General features: G+C 43.7%; 1 protein-coding gene across 1 annotated transcript; it reads left to right on the top strand.

Moving 5' to 3' along the window:
• Positions 1–370: 370 nt before the first annotated feature.
• Positions 371–17,730, top strand: ARPP19 (cAMP regulated phosphoprotein 19). Its single transcript, XM_056115407.1, has 3 exons — positions 371–511; positions 12,551–12,673; positions 17,185–17,730. Exons 1-3 carry the CDS (start codon positions 467–469, stop codon positions 17,356–17,358), a joined length of 342 nt encoding a protein of 113 aa, XP_055971382.1. The 5' UTR covers positions 371–466; the 3' UTR covers positions 17,359–17,730.
• Positions 17,731–21,630: the final 3,900 nt, after the last annotated feature.

Raw genomic sequence — 21,630 nt, 5'->3', positions numbered from 1 at the left:
TGGCAGGAAGCCACAAGGTCCTGCAGAGCCCTGGAGCAAGTGTGAGCGGCACCGGAAGGCAGCGCGACGAGGAAGATGAGGGCCCTGGTGAGCGCGAACGAGCGAGCTCCGAGAACGGAATAAGGAGGGCCGGGAGAGCGGCCGCGCCTCCGAACTACAACTCCCAGGAAGCCGCTTGCGAACTACAACTCCCAGAAGGCAAGGCGGGGCGCGAGCGGGCGCCGCGGGCTGGGCGGGGGCCGCGGCGCGGGTGGGCGTGGCCGCGGCGCGCCGCCCTGTCGTCATAAGGCGGCCGCCATCTTCCCGGCGGCGGCGGCGGCGGCGGCGGCGGTTCTGTGGTGGACGCGCGCGCGCGCGGAGCAGGGCGGCGGGGCGGGCGGGCGGGCGGCGGTGGGGCCTCGGGAGGCCTCGGCCACCCGGTCATCGTCTCGGGTCCCGGCGCGTGGCCTGCGGAGGGGGCAGCAGCATGTCCGCGGAGGGCTCGGAGGCGGCGTCCGCCGAGGAGCAGAAGGCGAGTGTGGCGGGAGCGGCCGGGCCTGGCGGGGCCTGCGCGGCGCGGGCGGGCGGGCGGGGGGCGCGGCCCGGCTGCGCGGAGCGGGCGGGGCGCTGGCGGCGTCTCCCCGCGCCCCCGGGCCGAGCCCCCTGTGGGAGACCCTGGGCCGGGAGTCCCGCGCCGGGCGCCCCGAGGTGCGGCGAGCCGCGGGCGGGGGTGGGGGCGCCCCCCGGGGGAGCGGAGGGTGGGTTTCCTCGCGCCCTTGGCCGAGGGGCCGGACCTCGGCACGCGCTTTGCAGCGGGGGGGTGGGGGGGTGGGACTCGGGTCCAGCCCGACTCGAGGGGCCGCCACGCCCGCGGACTGGGCCGGCCCGGAGGTCCCCGGGGATCGTTGAGCGCGTCGCCACGCCCTTCCCGGGAAGCGGGACGTCGCGGAGAAGTGGGGTTGGTTTGTTGGCCGGCTCCAGACTTCCGCTCCGAGCGGTGCTCGCGGCCCTCGCGTCGCTGTTCCGCACTCGATCCTGATGTTCTTACCCGGGAAAGTGTCTCCCCCCCCCCCCCCCATGGCAGGATTCGGTTACGACCAACCAGGTGCTGGGCCCTGGGGCGCGCAGCAGGCTCCCAAAAAATAAGCCAACTTGGGGCTGGAGCGATAGCACCGCGGGGAGGGCGTGTGCCTCGCACGTGGTCGACCCGGGTTCGATTCCCGGCATCCGCCAGGAGGAGCCCCTGTGCGTCGTCGCCGGGTGTGACCCAAAAAAGCAGTGTGTGTATGTATATGTATATATATATATAGAGAGAGAGAGAAACAATTTATCGCCTCATTCAGGTATATATGCCTGTCTCTCATCTTTAACACTTGACCAAGAAAAATGTCAGCTTATTGCAGTATTATGTTTGTAACCGTTATTTATTGTTTACGATTTTTATTTATTTATTTGTTTTTTGCTTTTTTGGATCACACCTGACGATGCTCAGAGGTTACTCCTGACTCTGCACTCAGGAATCACTCCTGGCGGTGCTCAGGGGACCATATGGGATGCTGGGAATCGAACTCGCAATCAGCCCTGTGCAAGGCAAACGCTCTACCCGCTGTGCTATCGCTCCAGCCCCCCCTATTTATGATTTATGGTTTATGAACCCGGCAAGGGGAGGACACCAAATAATGTCTGTGGTCTTGTCCTAAATAGAAGATTAATCTATTTGACCTGACGAATGCATTAAGTTCTCTGCTGGTAACTTTCTCTTACGGATTTTGTTAGTATGTGGGCAGAGCGGAAGGAGTTGACTTCTACAGCAGAGTTTAGATAGTTTTCATGAGGGTATGGCATTAGAAGATTAGTATAGGGTTAAGTTGCTGGCCTTGCATTGGGACTGGGGTTGGATCCCCAGCACTGCCAGATCTCACCCAAACTCCACCTGGCCCCAAACATTTGGTTTTAGCACTGCAGTTAGGACCCAAGCATGCATTAATCATATAATATAATAAAGGGTACTTCTTGAAGTAAGGATTGTTGTAGATATGAAGTTCCAGGTTTGTGGATAATTTCCCCCCAAACATGAGAATTTTCAGATCCTGCGAGCTAGATCTCCTGCTAACTAACAGTTGGGAAACTCCAAAATTGGATTATTGCCAATAATTTCATTTAATTCAAAATGTTAGACAAAACACCTTTAGTTTTGTTTTGCCTAGCCTATTGTCTCTGAAAACTTAAGGTAAAAAGGAAAGGCCTGGGGGCTGGAGCGATAGTACAGCTGGTCGGGCATTTGCCTAGCATGTGGCCCACCCTACCCCGTTAGATTCCCAGCATCCCTTATGGTCTCCTCCCCCCCACCCCCCCACCCTGCACTGCCAGGAGTAACCCCTGTGCATCGCCAGGTGTGACACCCCCCCCAAAAAAAAAAAAAAGGAAAGGCCTGTATGGAGTAAGAACTGAGTCTGTATTTCTTTAGCTGAGTGAAGTGATCCAATATGGTTCCAATGGGAAAAAATTCTCTGGTTGGTTTTCCTGATTTGTATGACACCACACACTCTCTCCCTTCCTGCGATCATTTCTTTCCCACCTACGCGCCAACTTCCCAGTGTTACTGGTCTCCGAAATCAGTAGTATGTCTAACCAAACCTCCCTGCTGTCTTGAGGGGCACCCAGACAGATAGTACAATGGGTAGGGTTCTTGCCTTGCATGTGGATAGTAGGGTTCTTGCCTTGCATGTGGAAGGCCCTGGGTTTAATCCCTGGCATCACATATATTCCCCAAAGCCATGCCAGAAGTGAATAGAGCCAGGAGTAAGTCCTGAGTACCACTGGTATGGCCCCACCTCCCCTGGGCGTGCTGGGCAGGGTTCCTTCTGAAGGAAGAGCACTGCATTCCTGTAACTATTACACTCTGTAATAGACTATTGCGTTTGCTTGTTCTTGTCTGTCTTGCTCTTTGGTAAGTTCTTTTACAGCTCATCCCTTGAGCCCCTCAGAGTCCAGTTAAGTGCTCCTTAATTTTGGCGCACAATGTTTTTTGTTTTGTTTTGTTTTTTCTTTTTGGGTCGCACCTGGCGATACATGGGTTACTCCTGGCTCTGCACTCAGGAATTACTCCCGGCTGTGCTAGGGGGACCATATGGGATGCTGGGGATTGAACCCAGGTCGGCTGCGTGCAAGGCAAATGCCCTACCCACTATGCTTTCGCTACAGCACAATATGGAGGCTGAGTCATTTCCCCAATTCCTTTCTCCCTTTCCCCCCCCAAACTCCAGATGAGAGAGATGGTCCTGAATTTGCTGGAGATTGAGGATCAGGGTATCATTTTCGAAGCCTGGGAGATAGTGGGTTTCGCCCTTGAGTGGAAGGGGCAGGAGAACTCTCTCATTTCATCTCGGGGAAGACAGGATCTCCAGCAGGAATCCTAGTTGGTGCCACTCTCCAGGGAGTCTCTATATGGTTAGTCTACAGGACCTTCCCCTTGTGACTAAGGGTGCCTCTTCCCTCCTCCCCAGTCTCTTTCCTTTCCCATACAAGCCTTAATTTCCAATTGGCTATTCCTTTTCACCTCCAAACTCTTATCTTTTCGCCCTGAGTTTTCATGGATTCCTGAGAGGACTAAGTGCTTGCAAACATAGACGGGTGTCCCTACCCCGTTTCCCCTCATAATTGGGTTGGCTACAGATCAGCTCACTGTTTGGACTAGAGTTTGTCACCCCCTGCAGTGACAAACTCTTGGAGTGCCTCGGACTGTAGACATCAGACTAGTCAGTTAAGTAGTGGGACATCCAGTTGCCAAATTCTGGGCTGCTTTGATCGTTTGGGGACACTCTGGGCAGGCAGTCCAAGAATGAGCAAACCTTGCCTACCTCATCTATTCCTAGTGACTCACCTTTGGATCTGTTACCGGACTGGGATCCCATCTTTGTAAAAAGGTGCTTCGACATGCTTTTTCTGTAAGATCCCTTTCTTGTTCCATCATCTCTCAGCCAGCCTGGTTTATACGAAAGGCTCTTGTGTGTCCCCCAGGCTAGCCAAGAATGTGGGGTACAATTGTGGACTGACCTTAGAGCCAGAGATTTCTGGGTAATCTCATTTAGGTGTTTCGCTGGTGTGTGCACTTTTGTTAAAAGAATAAAACTATTATTGGAATATTAAATTTGTACAAACAAAAATATAAGCTATCATACTGGTCTAGAATTAAGATGAAAAGGCAATTACTAATTCAGAGTGGCATGTGGTATTTTGGGAAACTAAATTTTCAGTGTAATGACATAGTGATTGTTAAAGAGCTAGAACTCTTTTGGGGGGGGGTGCGGGGAGAGCACACTTGGCAGACACTCGGGGGTTATTCCTGCCTCTGCACTTAGGAATTACTCCTGGTAACTATATAGGATGCCAGGGATCGAATCCGGGCCAGCTGCTATGCAAGGCAATCACCACACCCATTGTTGCCAGTACTGGGACCTTTGAGTTATAGCACTGTCCTCCCGTTGTTCATCAGTTTGCTCGAGCGGGCATCATTAACTTCTCCATTGTGAGACTTGTTACTGTTTTTGGCATATCAAATACTCCATGGGGAGCTTGCCGGGCTCTCAGAGGAACAGAGGAATCGAACCCGGGTTGACCGTGTACAAGGCAGACACCCTACCCGCTGTGCTATTGCTCCTTTGAGTATGACAAGTTAACACTTCCATAGGCTCCCTTCTTTTGCTGGGGTGGGTGAGGGCTTAATGTGGGGCAAAGCATCTCTGGTACTTTGTGCGCCAGGGCTAATCCTGGCGTCCACACAATGCCAGGGATCAAATCGAGGCCTTCTTCATGCTAGGCATATGCTCTCAGTCACTTGAGCAAGCTCTCTGTGCCCACCCCACTACCTCCCTACCTTTTACGAGTAAATTCGGTGGTCATTTAATTGTATAAGAACATTTGGTTATATATATTTTTTCATCCTTGGCAATTAGAACAGCTGAGACTATCATAATGAAATTCAGACACAGAAATCAAATAGGGTTTAACAATATAATATAGCAATTCAAGCAATCAGGAAATATGATCATAATGATGATATTGTTGTTGTTATTATCATTTAGACTCTTAGAGGGGCTGGATCGATAACACAGCGGGTAGGGCGTTTGCCTTGCACACGGCCAACATGACCGACTGGAGTTCGATTCCTCCGCCCCTCTCGAGAGCCCAGCAAGCTACCGAGAGTATCTCGCCCACACGGCAGAGCCTGGCAAGCTACCCGTGATGTGTTCGATATGCTAAACACAGTAACAATTGTCACAATGGAGACAGTACTGGGCCCACTCGAGCAAATCGATGAACAATGGGAGTACAGTGACAGACTCTTAAAGATTTCCCACTTAATTTGTCTGTTGCACCCTTTTAAGAGGGGGTGAGGAACACTGATTCCCTTAAAGCCTGCCTTCTTTAACCAAAGAAAGAGCATCCTTCCCCAGCTGTACTTGAGACTACTGCTACCACCACATACCCCATCCCCCATCAAAGCAACCTCAAAGCAACTGCCCCTTACCCAAAGGGCAGTATTTCTCACTGTGGGGAACACTTTAGACTATTATTGCAGTGAAAACAAAGCATTAACATTTGAACAGCCTGGGAAGATCCCAATCTCCCCTTTCCCAACTTCCATAGCAGAGCATGCTAGACATGTTGTTGAGTTCCTGAGTTCAGCCATTGGTGGCAGGCCCCTTAGCTCTACTGGGCCATAGCACCAAATTGTAGGGTTTGTACTACCCAGTTAAGTGTTGCCAGGATTGACCACAGAGCCCTGCAAAACACTGCTGAAGGAGGACCCTATAAATATAAATTCGGACAAATGAGTTTTGAAAGTTAAATCTTATATATTGTTGCTTTTGGGCTGGGGCCATAGCACAGCGGTAGGGCATTTGCCTTGCACGCTGCCAGCCCGACCAAGCCGGGTTGGATTCCTCTGCCCCTCTCGAAAAGCCCCCCAAGCTGCCGAGAGTATCTTGCCCACGGCAAAGCCTGGCAAGCTGCCCTTGACATATTCAATATGCCAAAAACAGTAACAACAAGTCTCAAAATGGAGACATTACTGGGCCTGCTCGAGCAAATCAATGAACGGGAGGACAGTGTTTTGTGTTTGTTGTTTATATATTGTTGCTTTTAGGACTGCACCTGGCTCTTCTCTCAGGGATCACTGCTGGTGGGCTTGGGGACCACATTGGGTGCTAGGGATTGAACCCAGCTTGGCCGTTTGCTAGGTACACACACACCCTACCTGCTGTTCTATCTCTATACCCCCTAAATTAAATTTTAAGCTTAGTTTTAAAAGTTCTAAGTTAAGTAAGTCATGAGTACCACCAAGTGTGGTTCCTTGCCCCGTAGACAAAACATTGGGCCTGAGAGCACAGTGGCTATGCAGGGAAGCCCGCTGAGCTAGTTTTTGGCCCTGGAGAATATTTTAAATTCACAGCACAGTGTGTTACTTTGTTTTCTGTGCAACCTTCTATTCTTAGTCTAGAGGTAACCTTAGAAAAGTTTTTAAAGGCATTCTACTGTTTTAGCTTGTAAGGCAAACGCCCTACCGCTGTAGCACAGCGGGTAGGGCGTCTGCCTTGCACGCAGCCAACATGGCCCACCCGAGTTCGATTCCTCCGCACCTCTCGGAGAGCCCGGCAAGCTACGGAGAGTATTCGATATGCCAGATACAGTAACAACAAAGTCTCCAATGGAGACGTTACTGGGCCCGCTCGAGCAAATCGATGATCAACGGGAGGGCCTTTACTTACTGTTTTAGCAGTTTGCCCTCCATAGTGTATGTCTGTCCTGACTTCATTCCAGCACATGCAGGCAGCAGAGACTTAGAATGACAGGACTTCGGAGGTTGCTGGCAACATTGCTGCCTTTCTGAAAGTATTCCAAAAGGTTTTTGGCTCGTGTTAAACTTTTTTTACTTGCTCACCAGTGAATGCTTGAATGGCTATTGCTAAACAGGTAGAGAATTGCTTACAGTGGTCAGATTATTACTGCTGATGTTTGTGTGTTACTCCAAAGAGCTAAAAAGCGGTTTCATTTACCCAAACTTACTCTCAGTTTATGGCACCCTGATTGAGTAGGATGTATTTCAATAGAATCATTTTTTAAAAGGCAAGTTAATAAATGCTAGGTCCTAAGGAATATCATGAGAATTATTTGGGGGCATATGTATTAAGAGGAATTTTTGGGGGGGAGTTAAAAGTCAGGCGGACTTTTTTTTAAATCACCATGAGATAGACCATTACAAAGCTGTTCGTTATTGGGTTTCAGTCATACAATGTAAGGATTATTATTTAAAGTAGTCTCTGAGTATATTTAGAAAGTAGAGACTTCATACAGGGGGATTTTGAAGTATTCTAAATGTCTGCTTTCCCAATTCGCAGCCTGTAGTTAAAATTTAGAGAATTTGAGGGGCGTTGGAGCTGGGCAGGCTAGCAACAGACTGGCACACTGCAGGTCAGGCCATGGCCGACCAGGCAAAACCTATCAGCTTGCTCAGAAAACTGCTTGCCGGTGCCTGGGGTTTGTGGGGTATCCTCTGACACGGTCACGTTGCAGCTGCAGGTACAGCTCTCAATTCACCTGAGCAGGCTCCCTGTATACTGGGACTATTGACTTTCCAGAAGTTACAGAGGGCATCCCAGGAAACTGGGCATGGCTGTTCCCATCGTTGGGTCACCTTCATGTTTGGTGTTTGCTTCTTTGAGTTTGGTTGGGGGAAGAAACAGCAACAAAAATCGCCAGGAGATGTGCTCAGCTCTCCCCACTCTTTGCAGCTGAAATGGTTTCTGGAGTTTTCACCCCAGGAATCATGACTCCTGGAATGGATCAAGTGCTTATTACAGGCTTCATTCGGGTCAGGTGTGGAAAACGATTTCTAGGTTTTCAGGAAAATGGAAGCAATCATAGTATAACCAAGAACCAGAACAGTAAAACAAACCAACCAGAGTGCCACACCTGTGACATGTCAGCCCAAGCTTATCCACTCTTACTAGCAGCAACTTCCCGGAACTCAGAGAGGGGTTACTCATGTCTCTGCACTTACGAATTACACCTGACTGTGCTCAGGGGGACCATACGGGGTGCCTGCTATTGAACTCAGATCAGCCTCGTGTAAGACATGTGCCATACAAGCTCATCTATTGGCCTTGCTCCAGAAACCCATAAATAAATTTTGAAAGAGATCAAAAGCTGCAGTTAATCTTGGACTCCTGCAAGGCTGGACAGACCCAGGTAGATCGGAGGGGGTTGGGTTTCTCTGGTGCCTGCCCAAGCAGAGCCCCCAACAACCACTCGCTCCCACAATCCAAAATTGCCACCTTCCTGCACAGCTCTGAACTCTGCCTTCTTGGGATGGACCTCAGCCAAGATATTAAATCTGCTGAAAATTTGGGTTATTCGGGTTTTGTGACTGAAATCTCCAGGCTTTCTGGGGGTTGGGATGGACTACCTTTGGAAGCTCCAGCAGTCACATCCACGGCCCAAAGCTACCACCCACTTTTACCTGAGTGCCCAAGAACAGATGACTAGTTAAAGAAACTTTGGTACATCTACACAATGGAGTACTATGTAGCTGTTAGAAAAGATGAAGTCATGAAATTTACATACAAGTGGTACAACATGGAAAGTATCATGCTAAGCAAAATGAGTCAGAAAGAGAGAGACATAAAAAGATCGCATTTATCTAGGGGACTTAAAGTAACAAAATAGGAGATTAATACCCAAGAATAGCCGAGATCAGTACCAGGAGGATTACTCCATGGCTTAGAGGCCAGCCGTGCATTCTAAGGGAAAGGGCAGCTCAGATAGAGAAGGGAGCACCAAATAAAGGGTGTTTGGAGAATACTCCCAGAATGGGAGATGCATGTTGAAAGTAGACTATGGACTGAACATGATTGCCACTCAATGCCTCTTTTGCAGACCGCAACATCCAAAAGGAGAGAGAAAACAAAAGGGAATGCCCTGCCACGGAGGCTGGGTGGGATGGGGTGAGGGGGGTGGGAGGGATACTGGGATCCGTGGTGGTGGGAAATGGGCACTGGTGGAGGGATGGGTATTTGATCATTGTATAATTGAAACCCAAGCACAAAAATTTCTAAGTCTACAACTGTACCTCATGGTGTTTCACTAATTTAAAAAAAAAAAAAAGCTACTCCAGAAGTATCTTCCAATGCCATGAACAAACACAATGACTTCTTAGCGCCAGTATTGCAAACCATAATGCACAAAAAGGGGGGGGGAGGAAAAAGGAGGGAAGAAGAGGGGAAAGAAAAGTTGGTAGGAGGGAAACTGGGGACATTGGTGGCGGGAAATACACACTGGAGAGATAGGTGTTGGAACATTGTATGACTGAAACCCAATCATGAACAGCTTTCAAATGGTCTATCATGAAGATTCAATTTTTAAAAAAAAAAAATTTTAAGACAGAACTTAAGGTTTTACCAACCTCTCAGCCCTTCAAGATGTATTATCAGAATAGAAACCAGCTCTCTAAAGGTTTTCATTCCAGTGTGTGCTTACAAAATGTAACGTTCTTAACATTTCAGCATCTGTTTCTTAAAAATAATAAAGTTGTTTGTCACAGTTTCTTGGGAAATAACTTTTTGAAGCCAGATTTGACTTTTACGTACTTTGTTTTGGGGGCCATGCCTGGCATCCTCCGGCAACCTTGTGCTGGGGTGCTAGGGTTTGAACCAGAGACGGCCATGTTCAAGGAAATCACCTTCATGCCTGTAACTGCTCTGGCTTTGATGTGATGTTCTTACTTGACTCCCCTGCTTGCTATTAACCTGCTGTCTTGTACTCAAATAGTAACTAGATTTTAATTTCCCAACTGGATTTAAACAGTTAACCACGTACGCAGGTTAAGAAGGTGTCTGATTCAGAGCCAGAGACTACTGGGTGTGAAGCGCTTGCCTTGCATGCAGCCAGCTTCTTTCTGTCCCCAGCACTACATCTTGACCCCTTGGGGTCACTCAGTACTGCTAGTCTCGGCCCCAGAACTAAAATAAGTAAAATTCAAATCTGGTTTCAAAATGTCATTCCCTTCATTCCCTTTGTGCACCATTGGGTGTGACAGTCTTCCACCCACCCATACCTTCTCTCCCCGCCCCCCCTCCCAATGTCTGACTCATTTTCAAAAAGTGATTTGGAAGCTTTGTCTTGTTTGGTTTTTGTTCATTGAATTTCTGTGGTTTACAGTGCTGCTGCTAATAGCTTCCCCATGCACATAGTTCCATCACCACCCCTGTCACAGTGCAGCCAACTCGCTTCCCTGCCAACTCCGATGCCCTGCCCTTTCCCGGTCCCTTCCCAGCCCACTTATGTGGGTCAGTTTTTCCCTTCTGGCCCTTGTCCCTGTGTTAGTGCCCAGTTACTAGATAGAGGTCATTCTGTATCGTTTCTTTCCTCTGATTTCACTCAGCATGATAGCTCTAGTTCTGCCCATGTTGCTGCCATTTGCATGATTTGGTTCTTAGGACTGCATAGTTTTCTATTTTGTATTCCATTCCATATATGCCAACTTCTTGACCTATTTATCTGTGGTTGGACATTTGGATTGTTTTAATGTCTTGATTATTGCACTAGGGAGCACCCGTGCACTACATCTAGTGCTCTGGGATTACCCCTGATCGAACCTGGGTTGGCAAACAAGGAGTTGAAGGGGTTGGAATCTAGCACAGGAATTGACGTGCTTGCTTGTGCATGACCAATCCAGGTTCGATCCCTGCCACCATTAGAGCTTCCTGAGACCGCCCTGGGGCTGGGACCCGGTGGAAAACACTTGGATTGCATATGTAAGATAACAGATTTGATTCGTAGCACTGGAAAAAAAGAGAGACTTCATAGAAAAAGTATATGGCAACAACATCTTCGTTCTAAAAATCCTTAATGTCTGGAAATTAGAAGTGTGTTCAAGATGAAAATATTGATGATAGAGGCAAATAAAACTGCATGAATAGAATTTTAAGGACAACAGAAAAAATTGTGTGAAATTGTTTCTTAGTTCTTAGATTGTAAATTATTTGATATACCAGAACAATAGACTTTGCTTTAATGGATTTCACATTCTTGCGTCTTCATAAATGACCTAATGGGTCGAGATGCGCTGAGGTGTGTGATTTTGCTGCGCTAAAATACAGAGGGGAAAATGAGTATGCTTGCTGTTGTCCAACCTCCATTTTTAGGGCAGATTTATTTATCTTTACTCTTTGTTCTGTAGTGCTTACTCATAAAGTGATTTTGCTTCTTACTAAATAGGGTTCCTGTGAAGGCTGTACTTCCCAAGATAATACTGTCTGGTGATAAAAGTGAATAGACTTAAGATACTGACAATCCTTATTCAGGAAACAATTTTTGTTTGTTTGGCCGGGGGGGGGGGGGGGCAGGGGGCACACTGGGCAGTGCTCAGGGGTAACTCCTAGCTCTACTCAGAAATTCCTCCTGGCAATACTCTGAGAACCGTATGGGTTGAACCCGGAGTGGGAGAGTGGAGGACAAGTGCCCTACTCACTACTATCTCTTTGGTCCCTCGGGAAACATTTTTTTAATGTGAAAGGATGATATCTTTGGCATAAATGTTAAATATGTGGGAAATGGGCTGGAGCACTAGCACAGCAGGTAGGGGTATTTGCCTTGATTGCAGCCCACCCGGGTTCGATTCCTCCACCCCTCTCGGAGTGCCCGGCAAGCTACTGAGAGTATCTCGCCTGCACATCAAAGCCTGGCAAGCTCCCCGTGATGTATTCGATATGCCAAACACAGTAACAACAATCTCACAATGGAGACTTGACTGGTGCCCTCTCAAACAAATCGATGAACAATGGGAGTACAGTGCTACAGGGTGGTAATCGATGTGAATATTGAGAAAGATATTTCTCTCCTATAATACCAAGTTCTTACTGATTAATTTGGAAGGAAGTAAGCTGGTAAATAAGCTGCTGAAGTTTCTATTAAGCAGTCTCAAGAGGGCCAGAGAGATGGTACAGCGGGCAAGGGTGCTTGCCTTGGGTGTCTGGCCTGAATTTAGTTCCCATCACACCAAATGGTCTTCTGAGCCCACCAGGAGTGATTCCTGAGCACAGCCAGGTGTGGCCTAACAACTAATTTAAAAAAATGATAAGAATCCTGAGTTTCTGATAGTAAAAAAGCTTCGGATAAATAGGCCAAAAAACTTTAACAGTATCAAGCTGTGTTTTTTGTTTTTGAGATATTGGAACAACAGCTGATGAATTCCGTAGAAGGTTACTGACTATAAATGTATTATAATGACTAGAAAATTATGGCAAGTGAGACTTCAGAGCTGAGCTGTCTTGGTATTTTTATCCAGTGTGTGGGGTGTTATACATGCATCGCAGTTATAATAGATCTATCACATGGACCATCTGGGGAGCAAGAGCGAGATGTTTTTAAAGCTTCCGTGCTTGATTTCTTAGTCAGATGCTGCGGTATTTGTCATTCGACAACTTAAGTCAGAATTCAGATATTTAAAGGTGTAAATTATTCTAAATTACCAGATTTTAATAAAGAAGTAATTTAATTGAAATTGTTTCAGGAAATGGAAGATAAAGTGACTAGTCCAGAGAAAGCTGAAGAAGCAAAATTAAAAGCAAGATACCCTCATCTAGGACAAAAACCTGGAGGTTCAGATTTCTTAAGGAAACGACTACAAAAAGGGGTAAGCTCTTATGTGATTTTCAAGTTCTTTGTTAAATCCTATAAAGTCGGTGTACTGAGGCATTGTGGAATGAGTATCTGCATATGTAATACTTTGTGCCTTATCGGGTCCATATATTTTAGTGTTTTTTTCCAAAATTTAATTTTGTATATTCCACGGTTATACATTCTATAATTGATTATGTGACTCTTACTGTCTTAATTAGAAACTGTTTCTCAGTAGCATGTTACAGTACAGCGTATGTGCCTTCCACCCAGATTTTATGTTAATTTTTTTACATATAGTTAAACCTACCATATGCATAAATGTGACAATATTATATACATATCTTAGCTACCACAATGTTACCTTCTTTCCTCTGTCTTGGTTTGTTTTGTCGAATCGTGTTGGGAAGACCTTATCCTGTGTCAAGGATTGAACTGGGGTCAGCCGTGTGCCAGACAAGGGCACCCTGTACTATTTTTCCAGCCCTTTGTCCTCATTTTTAACATTTGTATTAAAGGTGATTTCATAAATGTACCAAAGCTAAAAATACTTTAAATTAAATCACTGGGAGAAAGCATAGGGTATTATCTCCTTGCATATTATATTTCACAACATGTAAGTTATCCTCATATTGTATCCAAAAAAATAACATTTTAATAGTGCAAATTACAGTTCTTTGAGGTAGAAACCATTACTTCTCATGAGGTGAATTGGAGTGTGCTATTAGTTCCTTAATTTTCCTTTCTAACCCTTCATTAAAAAAAAATTAAGGCATCTTTAAACTCACATGCAAGTCAAGAGTGAAAGACTATTTATGGAAAAATTGTTCATGGAATCTGATACAGAAGTATATCACTCCTTAAGTGAATACCTAAAATATGTCCATATCTGCTTTTCTTACAAAAACATGTTCCCATGCATGTGTGTGTCCATATGTGTAAATGTTAATTATGTTATATGGATAATTTTGCTTAAATAAGCCAATTTCTGAAAGAATGTGTTCCCAGTTTTATTGAAATACGGTGACATAGAATTTTGGTGTAAGATATACAGAGTAGTGTGATTTAATACCTGATACATTTTGAATGCTACCACAGTAAGGTTATCTTGCACAGTTTAGCATTTTATTTTCACAGTGAGAGCATTAAAGCTTGATTTTGTTTAATTGCTTTATTTTATTTATTTGGTGTGTGACTGGGGGGTGGGGGGGGGAGGCATACCTGGCAGTGCTCAGGTCATACTCCTGGCTTTGCATTCAGGGATGCAAAGGAAGGGCTTGAGGGACCATATGGGATACCCGGGGTCAAATCCAAATCATCTGCGTGCAAGGCAAATACCCCACCAGTTTATGCTATCTCTCCAGCCCTGTAAGCTTTATTTTTACAGCAGCTTTCTAGCAGTCTTTTATTGTTAACTGCTATACATTTGGACTATTAATGTCCTCTCATTTTCTACATTAAAAGTTCGTAGGGTTTGGGGGGGGGGGGGTTGTTTGGTTTTTGGCCACACACCCAGCAGAGCTCAAGACCTACTCTTGGTTCACACTCAGGGATCACTCCTGGTTTGCACTAAGGGAAACCATATGAGAGGGAGAGGATTGAACTTGGGTCTGCTGTGTGCAAGGCAAGCACCCTGCCTCTATAGTATTTCTCCAGATCTTTTTTTTTCCTTCTTTTTCTTTTTTTAAGACTGGAAGGTCTTAAGAGAAGGTCCCAGAGGTTTGAAAGATCTCAGACTTGAAACAATATACCCTGTACTTGGTGACTAATCAGAACTGGGAGGGATGCTGCCTAGTCTAATCATTGTGTTACATATTTGTGGAGTTACGAAGTATCAAGAACACTGAGAATCCAGGTTGAAGAAACACTGGCCTTCACAGTTACACATTGTTGGATAAGGGCTAAAGTATATTTGCATGCATGAAGGAGTCTGGGGTTTGAGCCCTATTCCTGCATTGTCCCGAGCACTGACAGTATGGCCCAAAACAAAAAAACAAAACATTGTCACTTAGGGGATCCCTTGATGTAATTATAAGTAGTAGTCTAAATGTGGCGCCCAGGTTAGGGTGGTATGAGGTTTTTTTAATAAGATTGTCGCCCAGATGATGTTTTTTTGATTTTTGAATACTTTTCTTAGAATACAAAATAATTAAAGATAATATTGCTTTCAGGCTATCTAGAGCTCTTAAGTACAACTGTCTAGTCTACCGTTTAGTGGACATTGCTAAATTTGCTGAATGTTGAATTTCTCCTGTTAGGCTTTTGACTCAGTAAAAAAAAAAAAGTTTTTCCTGTTTACTATTGGTTTTTTGGGGCCACACCCAGGTGTGCTCAGGGCTTACTTCTGGCTCTGCACTCAGGGATCACTGGTGTGGGATGCAGGTGTGGGATGCATATGTGTTGCTGAGGATCATGCCCTGATTGGCTGAGTGTAAGTCAAGGGTTGCCCAGTGTATTGTAGCTCTGACCCAACTCAGTAAAAAATCTGGCAAGCTGCTTTGTTATTCTGCTTAAAGACCTGTTGTGTTGTGCATTAGAGGAGTTCTGACATTCAAAAATGAAAAAAGTTGTTATCAAGTTGGGGCGGGGTGTTTCTTTTGTTTTTTGCTTTTTGGATCACACCCAGTGACCTGTAGCACGAGCCTCCAGCACCATGAACTCTGTCTAAGACAGGAAGGATGAAGCCATTTATTCCTGGCTCTGCTCAGGAATTATTCCAGGAGATCATATGGGATGCTGGGAACCGAACCCGGGTCGGCCGTGTGCAAGGCAAATGCCCTACCCGTTGTGCTGTCGCTCCAGCCTGTTTTCATATTTCTTAATGTTTTAAATGTCCTCCATTTATTTTAAAACATAGGAATACAGGCCAAGGTGCTCAGGTAGGGTGTGTGGTAAGCATATATGAGGCCCACCTGCAGCCACTGCCCCCTTCCCAACTGTGGCACGAGCCTCCAGCACCATGAGCTCTGTCTATGACTGGGAGGATGAAGCTGCAGCAAGCCATAAAAGGGCATGATGCGGGTTTGTTACTATTGATAAATGTGTTACATGAAGTAACATCAAAGGCAGTTTCTAATTTAGAGCCTTTGATGTAGCAAAGAATTGTCCCTGAGGTGAACATGTGACCTTTTTAAAGAGAACTCAGCAATTGTTGAGAGTTCCCAGCTATTTCATTTACCACATAAGTATACCCGAAGTCTCAGAATATTTTTCCCTTTTGTTCAGACCATCGTTTTAATAAAACAATGGGTTATTCCCTTTTGCCTACTCTAAACTGAAGAAAGCTAGGGTCCCCTCCTTTGAGTACTGACAGTCCTTCTTGTACTTGAAAGTACAATGCTGATTTGACTGCTCCCCATCTTTGTTACATCTCTTGTTCATACAGTGCCTCATGTATTGAAGACCCGTAGTGAAAAAAGACAAAATCTGATAGGTGAAAATTAGAATTTATGTAAATTCATGTTTTTATGCTGACACAGAGAACTATACAGATTAGCTGTATTAAGGTTGTTCTTTAGCGCTCATCAGTTTTTGGGGAATGGTTGTTCACGTATTCATCCCTCGTTTGAGCAATGTTAGTTGTACTTCCTGGTGAAGAGACAGGTTTGGAACATTATATGAATGAAATCCAATCATGAACAACTTTGTAAATATGTGTATCACTGTGATTCCATTTTAAAAATGATTAAAAAGAAATGAGATTATTGAAAAAATACTGCTTGTATTTATTCACTGCCTTTTTGTTTTCGCTTTGGGGCTACCCACATTGCTCGGGGGCTACTCCTTCTGTTTGAGCCATATCTCCAGCTCTTACCATCGTAAGTGAAAGTGTAGGTATAGAATAGGCCGTGTGCATTTTAAATAATTTCTAGTGAGACTATTGCCTTTATTACTCCAACATTTATATTTTAACTTCAATTTTTATTTTAGTGAATTCCTGGCTTAAATGACTTTAAAATGTTTGTAGAGGAGCAGGAACAATAATACAGTAGGTAGCCAATCCGGGTTCGATCCTGAGCATAACCTGTTTGTCACATACACACAAGCAAACACTAATGTTCATCTTAGATGATACTGTCAGCTTTAAATAGTGGTTTTAATATTGGTAAGGTAGGTTGAAGACCACTTAAGTGAATGATGTAATCTTGTTTCAAAATCATGTAAGAAGTTTTTTTCTTTCTAGTTGTCTTGTTAGTGTATGAAAAGTTTACATTTCATTTTTTAACTGTTTACTTTTTGCTTGCCAGTGTAGTTTAAGGAAAAAATTGGTGTCAACCTTGGGTTATTCTGGAATCAGAATAATCCTTTCAGGTCTAATGGAATTCTATCTGATTTCTTAGATGGTGACTTAGGCTGGTGTTCATCACAGAGAGGTAGTGATTACTTCTAGTTGATTTTTTTTTTTAATTCCTAGACTAAAATGTTTTATATACTGACAATGTGGGGTCCCATCTGTATCTTAAAACAGTGTAATTGCGTCTGAAAGTTTTAAACCGTATCATAAATTCTTTTCTTTTTTTCTTATAGCAAAAATATTTTGATTCTGGGGATTATAACATGGCTAAGGCAAAAATGAAGAACAAGCAACTTCCTGCTGCTGCAACCCCGGATAAGGCAGAGGTCACCGGTGACCACATCCCCACTCCACAGGACCTCCCTCAGCGGAAACCATCTCTTGTTGCTAGCAAGCTGGCTGGCTGATTAAAAGAGCTGAACTGCATGAACCTCATTCCTATTGTTTCTTTTTTGATGTTCCTTCTCTTTTTCCTTTTATTCACTAAGTCATTTGCGAGTGACAGTTTCATAGGTAGTGGTAGTATGTGTGCTGCTGTATAAGGGAATATACACGTGTCACGTTTTGATTAGTTTAACAGTGCACTGATGGAAAAGGGTATGTTAGCAACGTGAAGTAAGCTACTGGAAAGTAATTGTATATATTCCCTGACTCCTAGTCTAGGACTGGTTCCAACAAGTAACAAGCAAGTTTTACAGTTCTAATGTTTTGGCTTTCTTCTTTATCTTCATAATAACTTTATATGTTATTCCTACCTAATATAACCTGTACGACATTGATTTCTTACACAATTTCCTTTTGAATTTTTGTAAGGACAAGAAAGAAAAAGAACAAAAAGCAAGTTTAAGACCAAAAGTTGGAAGAAAGGTCACGTATTTCAAATCTAGATAGATGGGGCTCTAAAACATTTCTATCTCTGTGCTTGAACTTGAATGGCCTTAAACCTGTTTCAGCTTTAACAGTAGAACTTTACTTGGGCAATATTTGCCCTCTGGTGTAACTTAGTCACTCCAGTGCTTAACAGCTGCCGTCAAAGCTCGTGTTCTTCAGTTGTGTAGGGCTAGAACACCTTTCATTGACGATGTGAATGAAGTGTGCATGTGCATCGACTGTTGAACCCACTTTGTGCCATTCTTGTAAATACAGTGGTTTTGCACAACCTCTCACAAATACCTGTATTAATTTCCCATGAAAATATAGGTGATGTGCCAACCAGAAGCACAAGAGTTCCCACACTACACTGTATGTCATTAGAGCTTTTGTATGTTAAAGAGCAATTTATTTACAGTCTTGGGCCTGTAGAATAAACCAAACTCAAACCTGCTCAGTCTGCTATGGACATGCTTTCTCAGTTGTTCCTGATATCCATGATATTCAGTGGCCTTGTGCAAATAGGATATGTTGCTTAGGCATATCTTTTGTCTATGCAGAACATCTCATTTTGACTTTAATGAAAATTTCAGTTCATGTAATTTAATGTCTCACTTTTTAAATGTAAGATCTTTTACTTCCACAGTCAATTTTTGGGACACCAGAATAAAGAGCTTCAATATTCTGCCTCTTGTGATCCCCTCCGTCTTCCTTGCTTCTTTGCCTTGAATCTTGTGGGGCTGCACTGCTGGGTGTGCGGGAAGCTTAGATGAGATAGCCTTCCTCCAGTTGCCTCTGCTGAATGCTGTTACTTTGTAACACAGTAATGATGTTATAATTTCTCTGTTGTTACCCACTCAATCCTGTATTACTAATAATATTTAACAATTGTTTAAATAAAAGTAACTTTATAATGAAACATATTTAAGAAGACTGGCCCGGGAAACTCTGTAAGTAATTATGATGAGACAAAGTGAATTAGGTTTGTGACAAATAACCACATGATAGGTGAGATATATACATATTAAAATACTAAGATATTTTGCTTCTATATATGTCACTTTATCTTATTTGGGGGTGGGATTGGGTCACATCTGGCGATGCTCAAGGCTTACTCCTGGTTCGGTGCTCAGGGAACACTCCTGGCTGGGCTCCGGGGACCATCTGGGTTGCCCAGGATTGAGTCTGGGTCAGCTATGTGCAAGAAGTCTCCTGCCCACTGTTGGATCTTTGCAGCCCCAAGAGATGTCACTTAAATAAAAATCAATTTAATTTTACTCGTGGTCTAGTTGGTAATAATTTTAATATTAAAAAGACTTTACTGAAACATTTTCTTTTAGAAACCCCCCTGCCCTCCTATAAGTTGTAATGGTGTAGCTTGGTGTTAAGGAAAAGTTGCCTTAGGTAATAAGTTTATTTCTTGATTTTTTTTTGGGGGGGGGGGAGGTCATCCCCGGCATGAGCAGGGGCTACTCCTGGCCAATGCACCAGGAATTACGCCTGGTGGTGCTCGGGGGACCATAGGAGATGCTGGGAATCGAACCCGGGTTAGCCGCATGCAAGGCAAATGCCCTACCCGCTGTGCTATTGCTCCAGCCCTCTTTCTTGATCTTTGACTTCAATAGGGCCTCCTGCATCTAGGCATTCTTTTCTGGATCTTGGCCCCATCTGTATACCTGTTTTCCTATGATCCCAAATCATCGTAAATGGTGCCTTGCGCATAGCACATGCACGTAAAGACTACCCAGTGCTCTGAGGAAAGTGTGCCAATTATTTTCCTATTCCACCTCCCCAAAGGGAGCAAAGTCAGTCATGTGCTAACTTGCCATTTTAAGGATCACTTACACATTGAATATATATATAATGGGAGCAAGTAGGTTACTTTATAATATGTATATTTGTGAGATTGGTTTAAGAGTAAAGTAGGATTTTTGGTGATAACCTGTTTTTTTTTAATAATATTTTCAATTTATTACCATTAAGTTGGTACATCAGAGAGGATTGGTCAAAAAGATCAGAGAGATCTGCCGTGAATTGGAACAAGTGATGATAGAACCTCTGTCTGAATTATTAAATGCAAAAATAATATTTAATCTACCTCAAAACTTGTTGAGGGTTTGTGGAAATACTAAGTGCCCCAAATGATGATGTTTTCTTAAGTAAGTTTAACTTATTAGAAGTAAGTTTCCTCATTAAACCAGCCTGCCTTCTATAAAGTCACAGTGCTAAAATCTCAAATTTCCACTGAGAAAGACCTATTCGTGTAGGATTTCTGTAGGTGTGTGTTTAACTTCCATTACTGGTGCTTGGAATACAGAGGTTTTCCGGTATTTCTAAGTTTTGTTTTGCCTCGAAGTTCGGTATTTTTAAGACATTTGCAAACTTTAGGTAAGTTTTTCCGTTTATATGATCTCAATTGTAATTTGAGAAATAGCTCTCATTGTTCTATTATAAAGAATATTAAGCTGAAGTTGGAGAAAACAATCAGAATTGGCTAAAGTCTGAAATAAATGAACTGTCCATGGTCAGATTCTAGTCAGTTTTAGGGAAACGTTTGTTTTTAAAGGGTATAATCTTAACTATGTGATTGATCATTTTGTGTTAGGATGGCAGTCGGGACTATTAAAGAATTGGAAGGAACATGATTATAGTCTTTCTACACACGGCTCAGTCTTGCTCTGCTCACCTAAAAATAACGATTCATCAAGGCTGGCCAGTTCGGCCTCTACTGCAAAAACAGCCGCAATCGCTTTTTAGTTAATAAGCCAACTATACCTCTGGATAATTCATACTTAAATCATAATTTTATCAACCCAAATCAGTGAAGTTCTATCAAAGCTGAAATATAACTAATGGCATTCATTAAGTGGTATTAGGACTGATGAGTTGTCAGGTCTTATTATCCATGTTAATATGCTATGATGATCTTCTAAAAATACTGCCCTATTTGGGATATTTAATTTGGCCACTGCCTGTCGGCCCCATGTTCCTGTCCCCAGCAAAGAATAGTTCCTTTCACTGAATTTGGTTGAAGCCTCTTTCATCCTGGGATTGGTAAATCTAAGGATAAAATAACTAGTCTTGATATTCTTAGACTAGATTCACCATTTAGGAAGGTAGGCCAATGGATTTTATGCTGCAGTTTACAGATATACCATAACTGTTTGTTTTTAATTATGTTTTCAATTAAACAGCATTGTAGGAGACATTTTTTAAAATACGACTCCCATATCTGTTACTGCATCTGTCATTTGTGATGCAATATGATACTCCCTGTTTTGAAAGGCCAAGAGTTACTGCCTTTTTTGTTGAACATGTTTGTAGAGTGGCATTTGATGCTAAAACTTGTCAAATAGCCCTTCCGAATAATACTTGTGAAATATACAAAAAATAAATAGATCTTATGTCCTGTTGGTGTGATTTTGTAGTTTTGTCTTTTTTTTTAAGACATCTCAATTTACAAAGCTGTTCAAAATAAAATTGTTTCAGGCATACAATATTGCAGCACTGTTCCCACCATCAGGGTCCATGTCATCTTATCCTCAGCTTATCCCCTTGGCAGGCATATAGCAAATTTATTCCATATTGCTTTCTGCAACGAAAGGAGATGGCAAAAGGAATTATCAGAAGATTAAGCAAAAGTCCACTTGTAATAATTGTTACATGATTTTAACCTAAGTAAATAAGGAAATTCAAATCATTTGATACAACAATATAATGCCTATTTTCATATAACTAAGTTTATGTAAGTCTTATTCTTGTTACATTGTTTTTGAGCATATATTTTGAACTTGATTCCTTTATATTTC

This window comes from Sorex fumeus, unplaced genomic scaffold (assembly GCF_029834395.1).
Source record: "Sorex fumeus unplaced genomic scaffold, SorFum_2.1 ptg000029l, whole genome shotgun sequence".
NCBI classification, from domain to species: Eukaryota; Metazoa; Chordata; class Mammalia; order Eulipotyphla; family Soricidae; genus Sorex; species Sorex fumeus.
Note: the sequence above shows the minus strand (reverse complement) of the source record. Positions and strands in the feature narration are given on the sequence as shown.

Coding starts and splice junctions, on each gene's coding strand:
- ARPP19 (XM_056115407.1), top strand. CDS start 467: ATGTCCGCGGAGGGCTCGGAGGCGGCGTCCGCCGAGGAGCAGAAG. Junction 512..12,550: donor CGTCCGCCGAGGAGCAGAAG/GCGAGTGTGGCG, acceptor AAATTGTTTCAG/GAAATGGAAGATAAAGTGAC. Junction 12,674..17,184: donor GGAAACGACTACAAAAAGGG/GTAAGCTCTTAT, acceptor TTTTTCTTATAG/CAAAAATATTTTGATTCTGG.